General features: G+C 39.4%; 1 protein-coding gene across 2 annotated transcripts in view; it reads left to right on the top strand.

Annotated features, from left to right (window-relative positions):
- The window catches only part of dhx36 (DEAH (Asp-Glu-Ala-His) box polypeptide 36), a 237,501-nt gene that overhangs the window by 216,328 nt on the left and 4,409 nt on the right, over positions 1–16,764 (top strand). For both annotated transcript variants that reach the window (XM_081372075.1, XM_081372074.1), the window contains exons 22-23: positions 1,172–1,262; positions 12,739–12,856. In XM_081372075.1, coding sequence (XP_081228201.1) covers positions 1,172–1,262; positions 12,739–12,856 — 209 coding nt within the window. The remainder of the gene's footprint in view (positions 1–1,171; positions 1,263–12,738; positions 12,857–16,764) is intronic.

Below are 16,764 nucleotides of genomic sequence, written 5' to 3'. Positions count from 1 at the left end.
ATATTATGATGGAAATATAAATACAAATGCTTTGAATTTTTTTAAAGGATTACAAAACATTTTGGAAATCATGCCAAATAGTGCAGAATATAAATTTTCAAAAGTAATTTCAAAGTTGTTTTCAAAACAGTTATGGCCGGATGGTCGCGCCACATGATGTTTTGACACTTTAAATAACAAAAAAAAAAAACAAATAAGTAAAAGTTTTTGAAAAGTTAAAGTGAGTACATACATGGGAGAGGTACTACAAATATGCAGTATCTTTTTAGGCATTTAAACCCATTTTTGCCTGAAAAAATGCAATCGGACAGAAAATTTAGACGTCATTGACCCGTATTCAAATGCGCATTCCTTTGGACTGAACACATAATGCGCATATGCGCGACGTCTGCGTTTTTGAGGTTTGCGCAGAGATAACGGATAATCGTTTGCACCTTTGAACCTATTGCAGGGAGCGCGTTCTCGAGACACCAGGCACTGTTTTGTGCAGATGGGCGACCGGAGCACGTTAAGGGTTTTCTGTTAGAACGGTGTTGTGTTAGCAGCCCCTAAGTTATTAACTAATGATCTTCACAATGTAAGTGAATCAATCAATCAATCAAAACTAACTTTAGCTGGACAATAACTTTATCCTAGAGCTGTTGTAAAGCCAAACAATCTTTTACAGTAATTTCCTATTATCACTGTAAAGCTGCTTTGAAACAATCCATATTGTTAAAAGCGCTATATAAATGAATTTGACTTGACTTGACTTAACTAAGGGAATAGATCTACATATAATACTTTAATCAACGTTTTTCACAATAAGTTAATCTCGGCAGATGTAATAGTTAAAACAGTAAAATAAAAAGTAATATTTATTATGCAACAGTGTTATTACCAAATTATAGCAGTTTTTACATTGAAGTCTTTAAAGGAGATATGCCACTTAAATTGAGTGTTTATATCAGAGGGCTAAAATGAGGTAAAAATTTGACTTTTTTTATATAAAAAAAAAAACTTTTTAATTTTAATATTTTATTTCTATATCTTAAAATAGAAATAAGTATTTTATACTATTATACAATTTTGATGTAAAAATTTGTTTCTAGCTCAGTTTTTCTCTTTGCTCTGTGTCTATTTTCCTATTCACATTTTTATACCAATGTTCTTCATTATTTATTTTACTCAGAGAATGAGAAGCTGATTAAGGCAGTGATAGTTGCAGGACTGTACCCAAAAGTGGCCAAGATTCGCTCCAGCCATAGTAAGAAGAGACCGATGTAAGTGGCATGGATTTCTCCTATTGCTTGTTTTTGTATGTTTATTTTGGATTATGTGGCCTCCATTCTTCAGTTCATTGATAGGCCTGAACCTCTATTGAATACTTACAGACTGTCACTTGCTGCGTTTCCATTACCCTTCAAATTGCGCAAATTGAAATTGTGAATTGCGAATTTTTTTACTCTAAAAGTTTTTACACTCGCATGAGGTGGTTTTTCAGGCAATTCGAAAAAGGAATATTTTGCAAAACTGCAATGGAAACAGTTTTTGAAACAAAAAAGCTTGTTGAATTGCACTACTTGAAAAAATATGCATTGCATTAACCTTGCTTGCATTTTAATGCATTGTATTTTTAGGGCTTGCATTTTTATGGGCTGAAATTTAACATGGTTTTTAAGCATTTAAACTGTGAAATATTTCAATTTAAAACATTTCACACAAGTTTTCATTATTATAAATTCAATAATCCATATTCACCTTTCAGATTCCCCTTCCAAAATGTAGGAAAAAAATACAACCTATAATATTTATGAATGAATGACTCTCTCACCCGTGGCTATATAATTTTCTTCGTCAACAGCCGCTTGCACCACCTGCTGGTGAGGTTGACTAACAGCTATGGAGATTATCAATCTGCAATCTACTGATATTCCTGCCGCTCCCGGGAGTGTCAATTGTTGAATTTTCTGTCGAATTTGAACCACTGAATTTATGGAAGCGAATTTGTAAAGCAAAATAAAATGGACTGAAAATTGCCTGTCGAATATTATAGGTTGTATTTTTAAACAGAATGAACATTTTGGAAGGGAAATCTGAATGGTGAATAATGGATTATTGAATTTTTATTAATGAAAACGTGTGTGAAATGTTTTGAATTGAAATATTCACAGCTTAAATATACAACCATGTTGAATTTCACCCCATAGAAATGCAAGCCCTAAAAATACAATGCATTAAAATGCAAGCAGGGTTAATGCAATGCATATTTTTTTTCAAGTAGTGCAATTCAACAAGCTTTTTTGTTTCAAAAATATTTGTCATTATTTTACTTCCATATACAGGTCACCTGAAGTTGATGGCACGGTATGTTTGGACAGAAGACGAGACAGAGTTCTTCATTAAACTCATAAAAGACAAAAGTATTACGGGAATACTGGATTCTAAACAACAAAGAAATGCCACAATTGGTCAGATAGAGGGAGAAACACCTCATATGTTCTGCTCCCAAGTATAAGTGGCTTTCCTTGCCGCTTAATGCTTGGATAACATGCCTACGTCTCTTTCAATTAAAAATAATGGCTAGTGCGGTGGCTGAGATATACGTAAACCTACCAACATTCATAGGCACGATTTTTGGAATGAGTTATCGCAAGAGAAAAAATTGCATTTTAGTCGCATTACATTGGTTAATGGAAACGCCGTAATTTCCCAATAGCTTTTTATCTACATTTAGAAAATATTGCAAAAGTTTTGTGCAAATCTGTAATGGAACCGCAGCTACTGATGGCATTATCCCAATTTAAGACATCTTCAAAGACCGTAAGTTATGAATATAACTATGGATCTGTGAGACCGAAGGATGACCGTCACTACGGTCTAATAGGATGATAACCTTCGTTCCGCCTACTCTCGAGACCTTATGTAAACCAAGTCATGCCCATGACCCCGGAAGCGGAACGTCACACGCTATAAAAGGCGAGTTAACCTGTTAAGCTGCAACCCCACTTTTGAAAAATCCCCAGAAATGACATACCCAAACTGAAACAGATACAGTTCATGAACCCTTTGTACTAAAAGCACAAGTATGATCTCATTTGAAAGCTGACACCTGGCAGTTTGTTGTAAATGTAGAATTAATTATTGTCATAATGACAAAAAAATGTTATAAATAGCTTCAAAGTTTTGTAAAGTTATTAGAAATTCATTTTTATGAAACATCCTCATGAAAATAAAATTGAAGTTGGCACTGTAGCAATCTAGAAATGCACTGCAGCTAAAGCCACGTCTAAACATTTTATGTTTAAAATCTGAAGATAATAAGTCCAAAACTCTGTATTTAGTTAAATGTTTTTCAAGACCATGTCAAATGACTTAATTTTGATTTGACACTAAAGTGCAACTGATGTTTATTGTCATCTTCTAACCACCTATCCAGTATATTGTCTCTATTGTTTTGTGGTGCAAACGATCCCCATTCAGTCTCAGTCTCCCCCTGCACACATTCACACCTCTCCAGCCTGGTTATGGCTCTAAATATGCATTTCTTTTGTCTGCATTATAGTTACTAACGACTGGCTATTCACAGGCTATTCATAGGGTTTCAGTCCCTAATTTCTTTTCTCAAAGTTCACCTCACATTTTAAACTGTATCAAATGCATTTCTTGAATAAAGAAACATTTCAGTAAGCATTCAAAAAATTATAAAAGTATAACTTCTAGGGGCAGGTGCACCTAGGGCTAGCTAGCATGTTAGCTTAGCACACCATCAATACACAACAATTTATGAGATTAAAACCATGTTTGTGCTCCAAACTTAAGTCGAGTATTTTAAATAATCTTCTGTGATCTAATTTGGCTTCAGATAAAAAAAATCAGACAGAAAATATACTATTGGTATATTATTCTGCACAATGATAGTCTATAGATTAGCATTACATTATAAATATAATCTATTATTATGGAAATACCTGGCATGGCTTGAAAAACACAGGTAACTCAAATATCATTGCAATCATGTTTATTGTCTTCAAAACATCTTTATCTGCATATTACAGCGCGATCTCTGTAGCTTTGTGTGTATCAGTGACGTCCTGGAATGTCACATGATCATGGCTCTTCTTCATGTTCCATATATGGACTATTATTGTGCATAATAGCGCCCTCAGGCTATTGGTATGAATTGAAAACACAGTATCAGAGTACCAAACGCTCATAAAGATTACATCGACGCATTTGGGTATAAATTCAATAAATATTATTCCTGTCTATAGAAATATGATGTAAATCTATGAGAATCTATCAATATTTCTCCAAATCTGCACATTTTTGAGCTAAAAGCCCTGAGGGACGTTGTTTTGTGTATCGCTGTCAGGACGACAGCACGGAGTTTTTTATGAATGAAAGCGGCTGACGCGCATAATTCATATTAAAGGTATCGACTCATTTTTTCATTTCATAACTCCTGACACAAATTAAGACATAACTGTCACTATGAGTTTCTCAGAATACAATAGTGGTCAAATACTGAAACTTGAGTATTATATCTTTTTAATTATGTATAGTTTGGCAAGGTATAACATTAAATCTGATAGTAATTTTGAATTAAATAAATAAAAAAACGCTTCAGTGTGCGGGCGCACTGGCAACGGTTAACAGGTTAAACTTCCGACTCGTTCTCTTACCTTGAACACCCTAGAATTCCGAGCGACAAGAATAGTGACGGTCATCCTTCGGTCTCACAGATCCATAGTTATATTCATAACTTACGATCTGTTTCGACCTCACTCTGACCGTCACTACGGTCTAATAGGATGACTCATGTCAACAGGGTTGCGAGAAACTACAGACTCCGAACTATTCAAACATCGCTGGTCAACAGACATCAAAACTGCCGTGCTGACAGGTGTTGTGCTAGTTACGTCAACTCTATAAAAATTAGCAAATGTACATGGTGTAGACCATGATGCTGCAGCACAAATCTCCCCCACCGGAACTCCTTTTAGTGCGGCCCATGAAGTAGCTACACCTCTGGTTGAGTGGGCCCGTATTCCCATAGGAACTGGAAACCCTCTTTCTGTATAAGCCTGGGAAATAACCTCAACCAACCAATGTGACAAACGTTGCTTAGAAAGTGGCAACCCTAGTCTGGCCTTTCCATAGCAAACAAAAAGCTAAGAATGAGACTTCCTCAAGGCCTGAGTAAAGTTTACATAGGTGCGTAATGCCCTTACTGGACAAAGGGTGAGCAAATTCTGCTGATCTGCCTGTGAAGAAGGGGGTTGAAATTGAATTAACTCCAGAACTTGATTTCTGAACTGAGGATTAAGTACTTTAGGTAAAAAGGCAGGGTTGGGCCAAAGTGTCACTCCTGTGCCATCCGGCCTCCAACGTAAACAATCCTCACTAATAGATAGCGCACACAATTTTCCTACCCTTTTAGCAGAGCATATAGCCAAGAGAAAAGCTGTCTTGAGACACAAAGCTTTAACCCTCTGGGGTCTGAGGGGTTTTTGGGGTCCTTGAGATGTTCTGACATGCCCTGACATTTGTGCTTTTTTCAGTTGCTTATAAACATATTAATGGCAAAGGTGTAAATTCACTCTATTTAGCACAAACAGGGCTACCATAATATGTGAACAACTTGCATGTACATGTTTGTATTTTTGATAGAATAATGTTTATGCATGTTTTTTTCAAAAACAAAAAACTAAAGTTTCTGAAATAAGGCCATAAAACATATTCTAAATATATGTAAATAAGACTTCTGACTAATGGATGACGTTGCCTAGAATTTTTTCTTCAAAATTATGTGAAAATCATCCTGCCTAATCATTCACATAACACAATACATTGATTTAAATCTTGTAAAACACTTTTTGTTTGGAAAGGCGATATGCGGGTGGGCGTGATTCACACCTGCGGAGACAATGGGGCCCGCATAATGAGGCTGCATACGTAATGAGCCTTTCATTCAGGTGTGTGACTCAGCCACAAGAATGCAAGGACAATATATAACTGGTTTGTTGTTTTTTTTCCACAAATTTTGCTTGCAAATTGTACAATATCCAAGGTAAACATTTCTAGAAATTGTGCAGTTAATTGTTCTCATACTGTATTTTCAGATTTGGAATATATTCTCTTCCCAAATGTGTCACTAATAAAGCATAATACAATTATTTAAAGAGAAGGCTTATAATGACCTTTTAAGATTTTGTTTACATCTATCCTTATATAAATATATATATATATATATATATATATATATATATATATATATATATATGTATGTGTGTGTGTGTTTGTTTTGCTTTGTTTTTTTAAGGTTATACAATTACAACAACATTTAAAATTGTAACAATATTTCCAGTGTAATCTTTCTTTGTATTCGCAATTCATATTAAAACAGTATTTTTGCCAGCTGTAGTAGCTCCACAACAGCGCGCATCTGTGCGCTGTTTCATTCATTCATAGAAACGCGATTCATATTTAAACAGTATTTTTGCCAGCTGTAGTAGCTCCACAACAGCGCGCATCTGTGCGTTCGTTCGTTCATTCATTCATACACAGAAACGCGATAAATATTTAAACAGTATTTTTGCCAGCTGTAGTAGCTCCACAACAGCACGCATCTTTGCGTTCATTCATTCAGATTAGAACAAAGCAAACAGAACTGACCTAATTCCTCAGCGGGATCCGTTTGCTCCTCGAAATGATACTTCCAGAACTTCTGAGGTAAATTTTTGCTGGATTATTATCAAGATAGTATTATTCCTCACAGCATCGTAAAGTACATAAGTCTGAAAGTGAACTCGCGGTGTGTGTTATCCAGCTGATGTGGGCGTTTCACAAGTTTGTTTGGATCGCCTCACATTTGCGTTTGAATAGCGCGCGCTCTCCGTGGGCGGAGCACATTAAAACTTAATTAGCTGAGATGAGAACGACTGACATCTCTCTCTTTGCATGCATATTACATAAACTGTGAATATTTGTTTTTTATAAAAATTACTTCATTTTAAAGAAGAGAATTCAAGCTTCATGCCTGTGTGACTGTATGCCTGTTTGACTGAGTATTCGCTGAGTTACAGTTCCTTTTCGGACACGTTTCAGAATTGACTTCACTGACGGAGAGTAGGCAGAACTCGCATCATGTTTATTTTTCTTTATTTGGCAAAAAGCACAACACTTTGTTTTTATTATGAGCATACACAAAAAAAATGCACACTAAACAGGATCGATTGATGTATAACACAAGCATATAAGATAAAAATTCATATTTTTTTTTTATTTTTTTTTTGCACTCATACGGAAAAAAACGAGCCTATCGCGCCGGCGTGACAGCCGACCTCAGGGGGTTAAAATCTGCATCTGCCATAGGCTCGTACGGGGGCTTAGTGAGAGAGTCTAGTACTAAAGGCAAATCCCAATTGGGTACCCGCATGTCGGCCTAATGGCTGGCTATCCACTCCCCTATGAGATGCTGAAATGGATGAAGCATAAACCCTGATTGTGCTGGCTGCTTTGCCCTGATCCAGTTGAGCCTGCAGGAATCTAAGGACAAGTGGCACAGAGCAGGTTATTGGATCAACATTCAAGCCTAAACACCACTCTGAAAAAATTCTCCACTTTATGGAGTAATTAGCCCGAGTAGATGGAGCTCTGGCGTTATTCAGTGTCTCACGTACAGTTTCATCTAGCTGTTGAGGGATGGACTCTGCAGAGGCCATACCCACAATCGCAGTGCCATCGGGTTTGGATGCCAAATCTGCCCGTCTATTTGGGATAGGAGATCCACCCGTGATGGAAATTGCCACGGAGGACCCTGAACCAGCTGAACTAGGTCCGAGAACCATGGTCTTCCTGGCCAGCGTGGAGCAACTAGTAGAACTGTGCAATGACCCTCTCTGATCCTCTGGAGGACTTGGGAAATCAGAGGAAAGGGGGGAAAAGCATATAATAAGCCTGTCGGCCACTCTTGCGACAGAGCATCCAGGCCTAAACTGCCCTCCTGTACCGTGAGGGAGTACCATCCCAGGCAATGGGTCGTTTCCCTGGAAGCAAAGAGATCTACATGAGCTGTCCCGTATCGGGTCCAAATTTGGGCTATTACCTCCGTGTGCAACCGCCATTCTCCTGGGAGAGGCCCTGTTCTGGACAAAATGTCGGCTGCTCTGTTTGTCACACCCGGGATGTGGATTGCTCTCAGTGAGGACAGCCGTGGCCCGGTCCACGACAGCAGGTTCGTTGTCACCTGGAGACAGCGTAGTGATTTCGTCCCTCCTTGGTGATTTATGTGGTAAACTGCTGAGGTACTGTCCGTTCTCACCAGCACATGCTTGTGGCGAAAAAAAGGTAACAGACCCTTGAGAGCAAGATGAACAGCCCTCAGTTCGAGCACATTTATGTGCTCTGATGACCAATGGGGATCCCATTTGCCCCTTACTGACCTGCCTTCCCAAACGGCTCCCCAGCCTGTCAGTGATGCGTCTGTTGTTATCACTGATCTTCTGTGAGGAAGATTGCCCAGTGGGGTTCCCTTGCGGAGAAAGTCCTTGTCCCTCCAATGGAGTAAGGCCCGCATGCAGGCCTTTGTCACCAACAGCTTTGTTCTTCTGCCTTTTTTTGGATGAAGACGAAAAGAATTGAACCATCTCTGTATCGGGCGTGTCCTCAGTAGGCCTAAGGGAATCACTATTGATGCTGCCGCCATCAGTCCTACCAGCTTCTGAACCCTGTGGGCTGTCACCAGCTTTCCCTTCTGGAAGTGACCTAATGCCTTCTCCAGGCTGTCTATTCTCTGGGGAGTGAGACATGCTTCCATTGTTATGGAGTTGAAATATAGCCCCAGGAATTTCACCTGCTGTTGAGGCTGGAGACTGCTCTTCTTCCAGTTCACCATGAACCCCATGGACTGAATGTGAGCTAGTACCTCCTCTGTGTTCCTGATCACCTGCTCTCGAGAAGAAGCACAAATTAACCAATCGTCCAGGTATAGCAGGATTTTGATACCTCGCAGCTGAAGGGGAGCTAGGGCGGCTGAGATCACCCGAGTAAAAATTATCGGTGCCAAAGACAGGCCGAACGGTAGAACCTGGAACTGAACCGTCGGAACTGTAGCCGATACCCGTGAGTTATTGTAGATAAAACCCACTGGTCTGAGACCACTCTCTCCCAACTGGACCGTGAAAGTTGAGAGGAACAGTCGACGGTCAGCCCCTGACACCTATGCAGGGCCGCCATCACGTCCTGCACCCCTTCGTGAACCTCTCTGTTGGGTTCCCCCACGGGACTGAAATCTCCTGTGGGGATAAGTGGCAGAATTTTGTCTTTGGCCACGAAAGCTCTGCCCTTGAACACTAACAGGATTTCCACTCATTTGTCTAGACCAAGCAGGTTGCTGTGGTCTTTGTGTTTCTCGAAACCTTGGTCTGAAGACTGGAGCTGGTTTATGACAAGCCCGCTGGACAGCTTCTCTCGTTGTAATGGAGCGCTCAGCCTTATCCAGCACCTCCTGAGAATCTGAATTAAAAACGTGACCGGGAATTACTGGCAAATTCATTAGTTCACTTCTTATGGTCTCTGGCAAAGAGGTTTGTGCCAGCCATATCTGTCTATGACATAAAACAGCCGAAGACATAGCATCCCCCACATCACGTGTCAATTGTGAGTGGGCTGCCAGAGCAGAATCAACAAGGTTCCTAGAATCCTGGTCATCCGAACTTACGGTTTTCCGTAAGGCTGCTAAGAGGATGGCCAAAGCATTGCCTGTACGAGCTGCAGGTGCAGTGGCATTAAAGGATCGTGAGATCAAACGGTCAGTTTTCGCACACTCCTTCTTGGGACAGCGAGGGTTAGCTGATGCATAGGCTGGTCCTAGAGTTGTCCATGATGCTATTTCTTGTTCTACCCGGTGGCATGTCCCCCAGTCCAGTTTCTTTTGGGTAACGGGCATTGGCCAACCGTCTGCAGCCTGCATTGAATTGAGGCTTCTGAGATGGTTTCTTCCATGCTGTCCTCAACATTGAGGTGTAATCATCTGCCACTGGAATGCAAGATGGAGAATTAGTCTGAGGTATGCCTTCCCAGACACCCCCAACAGGAGCAGGGTCAGACACAGAAGGCTGCAAACAAAGAATTTTTGCTGCACTAAATACTCTAGCAACAAGAGAATTTGCTGGAAAATCATCCTTCCCAGTTGATTCGCCATCCACTTCGGCAGAATCTGAATGGGGTCCTTCTCCTTGGCTCCCTCCTTCTGCCTGCAGTGCATTATCAACCAGCGAGTGGGGAGCAATAAGAGATAATACATCAGTATCTTCTGCGTCAGTGTCAGGATTACCCTGCTGTGCAGGTGGAGGAACGCATTCCTGAGCAGAAGGTAGTGATGGTGAAAATGAGTGGCGAGCTTCAACTCTGTCCATCCTCTGTGCTAAACTCTGAATAGCAGCCAGGATCTGTAGTTGAGAGTCTGTGTTGCCACCCTCCGCTGGTGGAGCAGGAGTTGGGTATTTTAGCCACTTCCACCACTTTCTCATGGCCTGATCTGTGTGATTCATGGCGATCATGTGAGTGCCTGCGAGAACGCTTATGACTATGCCCGTCCGATGAGCGTTCCCTCTTCCTACCACGTTCAGGTACAGAACTGCATACTCTATTAGCGCGGTGAAGTCGTTCCCCTCTGGGCAGGTCACAAATGGCTCTTAAATGAGCCATCCCCAGGCATGAAGGGCATTCCCTATGTCCATCACGAGGGTCCATTGCTGTTTGGCAATATCGGCAACAATGAGAGTCCATAATACCCCCACACCAGGTAAGGCAACACACAATCCCACTGACTGCGCACAGCAGTAAAGGGTATATCAAGCCCACACAAAGCAAAGAAGGCCTGCACTTAGTACGCGAACGTATTTAGCAGGCCTATATCAACCCCCAACAGCTGTGAACAGTGATATAGGGCTCCAAAAGGAGAAAATACTCACCAAAATTTTGTAATGAAGTATATTCACTAGGTTACTGATGGATACTCTGAAAGAAAACAGAAATAACCCATAATATTGAATGGCTAGTATGTTTAGAAACTAGCCTCAGAATATCTGAATAATACAATAAACTAATCCCAATTCATAAGCACATATAGCATGAATTGAGTTTTTGTATTGAAATATTGAATGGCTAGTATGAAAACTAGCCTCAAATATCAATATAACTTATCACAATTCAAGCATTTGAATTGAGTGATTGCACAGATAAACAAAAAATAATACAATAAAATAAAACACCACAATTCACAGGGGCACAAGGCACCTGCACCACTTGGGTGATGAATTGAATGGTAAATAACAATATAATTAGGTTCCTACCTGTACCAGGTCTCTAAAGGCGAGAAAGGTAAAGAGAACGAGTCGGAAGTTTAACTCGCCTTTTATAGCGTGTGACGTTCCGCTTCCGGGGTCATGGGGGCATGACTTTGTTTACATAAGGTCTCGAGAGAAGGCGGAACGAAAGTTATCATCCTATTAGACCGTAGTGACAGTCAGAGTGAGGTCGAAACAGATCTTTATTCTGTTGTGAAAAATAAAGGGCAGAAAAGATGAAAAGCAAACTCGGATGACAGAAACGGCATGAAAAGATCTGCATGTATTATTGCAATTTAAGATAAACAGTTTTCTATTACAATATATTTAAAAATGTAGTTTATTCCTGTTATGGCAAGCTGAATATTCAGCATCATTACCTCATTCTTCAGTGTCACATGATCCTTTAGAAATAATTCTTATATGCTGATTTGGTGCTCATCAAACATTTATTTTTATCAGTGTTGAAAACATTTGTGCTGACCCCATGATTAACTCACCCTCAAGCCATCCTAGGTGTATATGACCATTCGGAGAATACAGTTGAATTTATATAAAAAAAATATCCTGGCTCTTCCAAGTTATATATACACCTAGGATGGCTGTTGGCGGCAGTGGCTCAGTGGTTCATGTAGGTTGTCTACAAACCGAAAGGTTGGTGGTTCAATCCCCGGTTCCACCTGACCAAGTGCCGAGGTGTCCATGAGCAAGACACCTAACCCCAGCTGCTCCCGACGAGCTGGATGGCGCCTTGCATGGCTGACACCGCCGTCGGTGTATGAATGAGAGATTGAATGGGTGAATGTGAGGCTATGTAAAGCGCTTTGGTGGCCATAGGTCTGTGAAAGCGCTATATAAAATGCAGTCCATTTGAAGGTAAATTTGGGGTGAAATCATGGGGTAATTTTCATTTTAAAGTGAACTAATCCTTTAACACTTTTGTGGAAACCATGATTTATTTCAGGATTCTTTGATTAATGGTGTAAGTGTAAATTAACAGTATTTATTTGAAATTATAAAAGTTTTGATCAAAGTTCTGTCACTTTTTATCAATTTAATGAATCCTTGATTAATAAATATATTAATTATTTAAAAAAATCTTACTGACCCCGAACCTTTTTTCGACGATAATGTAAATCTGTGATCAGAATTTCTGTCTTCCTAAAATAAGTACAGATTATTTAATTAAATTAACAACATTTCCGCTTACAACTACTTTTTTTCTGTTGTAAAAAAAACTGCTGTGACATTATTGGATTTGTTTGCCCCCTTCCTGGGTGGTTTATTATTGTTTCAATTATTTTGATAAACCATTTGATGACCAAAATTAACTATGGTTTGTTGCTTTACATAATATGGGGCATTTCAGTTTTTGAAAAATTCTTGAAATTGTGTGGTTTTGCAGGCCAGTGTACACTAAGGCTGATGGGAAAGTTTGTATCCACCCTAAATCTGTCAATGCGGAGGAAACACAGTTCCACTACACATGGCTCATCTATCACCTGAAGATGAAGACCACCAGTGTACGTACCTTTTTTTAAGTGTTTGTAATGTTTTTATCTTTGCTGACGAGTCAAATATTGAGGCTAATTTGTTACGTGTGTTCTGTTTATTTACTTTTCTATTGTTATTGTATTTGTATTGTATTTGAATTGTACTTTATTGTATTTTATTTATCTGGTAGATAGAGCAGTGTTTCCCAACCGGGGTGCTTCGGCATCCTGGTGTGCTGTCTGGCGAGAGCAGGGGTGCTGTGCCTCTCAAACAGCTTGCGAGTGCCAAATGGATTTCTTTTTTGTGGCTTGTTGCTCTTAGCCCTAAAACCGTATTCTGGACAAATGTGGGCAAAATAATTTTGATTTATTTTTAAAAAATACTTCCCTTGATCTGAGCGGTACAAGACTTGGCCACTTTTCCTAAGTTTGCCTCCTGAACACACACAATTTTTTTTGACTCAATTCTACAATGTTAAGTTGGTGAAAAAAAAAAATCCTTAAAGGTCCCGTTCTATGCCCCTTTTCACAAGATGTAAAATAAGTCTCTGATGTCCCCAGAGTGTGTATGTGAAGTTTGAGCTCAAAATACCCAACAGATCATTTTTTACAGCATGTTTAAATTGACATTTTTTGGGGCTCAGAAAAACGAGCCGTTTCAGTGTGTCCCCTTTAAATGCAAATGAGGTGCTGCTGGACGACACAGGGGGCGGAGCTTCATGAGCTCGTGCTCAGTCTGTCAGGAAAAATTCATCTCACGGAATGATGATAATATCAGAAACTCTCAGTAACGGCGTTCATTTCGAGTCGGACAATAATGCCTACAGAGTCAGAGTGCAGTATAGAGATGAAACAGGTATGGTTTAGTAGTTTAATTACGGTTATTATAACGTATTTGTCATCTGCTTGTAGGCTATGTATCCATTATTTATTAATAGCCTACAAGTCTGCTGTCTGAATGATGATCAAACATGTACTGATGAGTTTAATAAAGTTTATTGTACATCACACAAAAGATGAAGCGTCAGTTTTACTTCAGAAAATCACCGTAAGAGCTGAGTAAACACAGTAGGCTAAGTTATAAGAAGTGCGCAAGTAGCCAGTAGAGTTGAGGGAGCATTCCTGTGGGCGGAGGTTAGTCAAGAAACGGTTCTGGTGATGTCACTAATGCAGGATGTAGAGGGGTGTAGTCCAATCGAGCCGTTTTTTGTAGTCAACTTCTGTTAAATAAAATATCTCGCTTGGCATTGAACTTTGAGCTTTATAATTTTACAGATATTATTTATGCTCTAACAGCAACATTACACACTAACTAAAGTTTGAAACATGGAATCGCATGCAACGGGACCTTTAATCTTGTATTTGGGTCAAAAATGGGCACCCATAGAAATGAATGGGAAAAAGTGAAAGTGAAAGTGACATTAAAAGTGAAAGTGACAGTGAAAGTGAAAGTAATGTAATTTAGAGCAAAAACTGTAATTTAGAGCATTCTTCTTGTTTTTTTGTAAAAATAAATCAATAGATCCAATACAATGCATATCTAACACACACAAATGAAGGGCTGATCCTGTACAACATTCTCATCATGGCAAAAACTCACACTAAAAAAAAATAAGCATAATTTACATAGAAAATATGGTACTTTTTGAAGTAAATAAATTCAAAAATACCCCCAAAATAAAAAAAACACACCATAAATGGATGGACAAAATTTTATCGAAGACAGTGATATAACATTTATAATAAATAAAAAATAGGATCACATCTGAGTCCTCTGTGCCCACAATTGTCCACAATTACAGAATTAAGGGCTATAAAGTGAATACGGTTTGAGGGTTAAACGGTCAAATACTAATACAAATATTGTCTTGTCGAGTATTTACATAAACGCTGGTTATGTCATAAGTGAACGTAAACAGTTCAGAAATGCATGTTCAACAGTATATTGGATCTGTGCGTCAGGTCTTAAAGTGATGAACTTAAAGAGTCTTAAAGTGAACTTTATGTTGGCTTTTGAAGTTCCACAGAGGGTCCCGCCTTTGAGTTTTGGCTTGACCAGTGAGAAAGGTGCAATTCTCAAGCGGTAAAAGTTCCTTTGTTTGAAAAGCTGACTCAAACTGCCAGCTTACTCCAATCATGCAAATGTGTCCATTTATACTCTGATAAATATAACAAACACACACTGCATTCTATGAGAAGGCGATGTCCACCAAAGTGTGAGTCATTAAACGAGGAACATTTTGATAGGAGACACCACCTAGATGGGGCTACATTAAAGGGGGGGGGTGAAATGCTCATTTTCACTCAATCTCCTGCTAATCTTGAGTACCTATAGAGTAGTATTGCATCCTTCATATCTCCAAAAAGTCTTTAGTTTTATTATATTTATAAAAGAAAGATAGGCTGTACCGAGTCTTTCTGGAAAAAAACGAGCGGCTGGAGGCGGGCCGTGTGGGTGAAGCTAAAGCTGTGCTAACGCGCCGAGCTAGTAACAACACACAGAGACATTTGAAGCAGTTTTACTCACCGAACCTTTATCATTGTGACTGCTCGATCCTTAAGCATTAAACGATCTGCAAATCCATCGATCTGGGCTTTGTTTATAAAATAATCATGGTCGAAATGCAGGGAACAAACAGTCTACACAACTCCGTTTATGCTCAGGAAAAACAAACTCCATCCACTGGTCCCTTAATGCTGTTATTTTTGGTAATCTGTGCAGGGTTGTCTTGCCCTGGCAACCAAAAACACACTTCTTTGGTGACATTTCGCTCTCTCGCTCTGGTCAGTGAATGTCTCCTTGAGAAGTGCCCTTAGAACCCATATAAGGAAATTCCGCACCATCTTACGTAATATAGACCCATACTCGAAAAAAACTTTCCGGAACTTGTGACAAACCGGAAGGAGTATTTTTTGGAACAAAAATACTCCTTCAAACTTACAACTTAGTTTTTGAAACTTTGTCCATGTTTAGCATGGGAATCCAACTCTTTAACAGTGTAAAAAAACTCAGTATGCATGAAATAGCATTTCACCCCCCCTTTAAGTAGTAGTTCTATCATCAAGCAGTATATAAAAAGACAATATTCAAACAGTAATAATACTCAAAATGTACTGGGGAAATGCCTGTTCATTCATTAGACAGATTTGTAAATGAATTAGTGGAGAGAATTCCATTTATATGGGACTACATGTCTACTACTACTGACTACTACTGTCTTTGAAGTGTGTGAGTGGAGCAGAAGGGTGGTGATTCACAGTGGGGCAGACAGACATAAAGTCTACTTGAGTGTGGAGTTGTGAAGATTAAGGGTAACAATGGTGTGTTTGATTGGTCCTGTCATTACATAGAGTTAGTTTGTGGAGTAAATGTATAGGCTATAATTTGTTTGTGTATACAGCTTGTTTTAAAATGGCGGTACCATTTCTGTACCATTAGTCAACTCCGACTGGCACAGACTTTCAGCAACTATTGTCGACTGATCTAGACTGCAAATTGTGGCAAAAGTCATGTAGTGTATTCCAGCCTTTATGAAGATGTGTAAAAAAAAAAAAAAAAATTATCCCCCAAACCAGTCTGCTCGCGCAGATCACATCGTCAGCGTGTTCCTGGTCTATGCAGAGTTGTAGACAGACAGTCTTTTTTCAGAAACCACAGGGGTGCAAACACATGTATGGTCAAAAAAGAGAGAGGTAATCGAAGCCCTCGTGCCGCGGCAAATATCCAGATACTACATTGCCACCATCCCCAACCCACCCCTATAGGCACATAGAGTCAAATGAAATTTAGAAAAACTATCTTGCACTTGCTTTACTGCTACTTCCTGAAAACAATTTCACCTGATGATTTGAATAGCTCTTTTTGTAAAGAATGAATAATTCTAGGATGATTGGGTTAATTGTGTAGGGTAGGCCTAGTGCATCTGCATAGAAACTAA

The sequence above is a fragment of the Scardinius erythrophthalmus genome, assembly GCF_964197995.2.
Source record: "Scardinius erythrophthalmus genome assembly, chromosome: 8".
Lineage (NCBI taxonomy): Eukaryota > Metazoa > Chordata > Actinopteri > Cypriniformes > Leuciscidae > Scardinius > Scardinius erythrophthalmus.
This window is presented reverse-complemented; position numbering and strand designations above follow the sequence as displayed.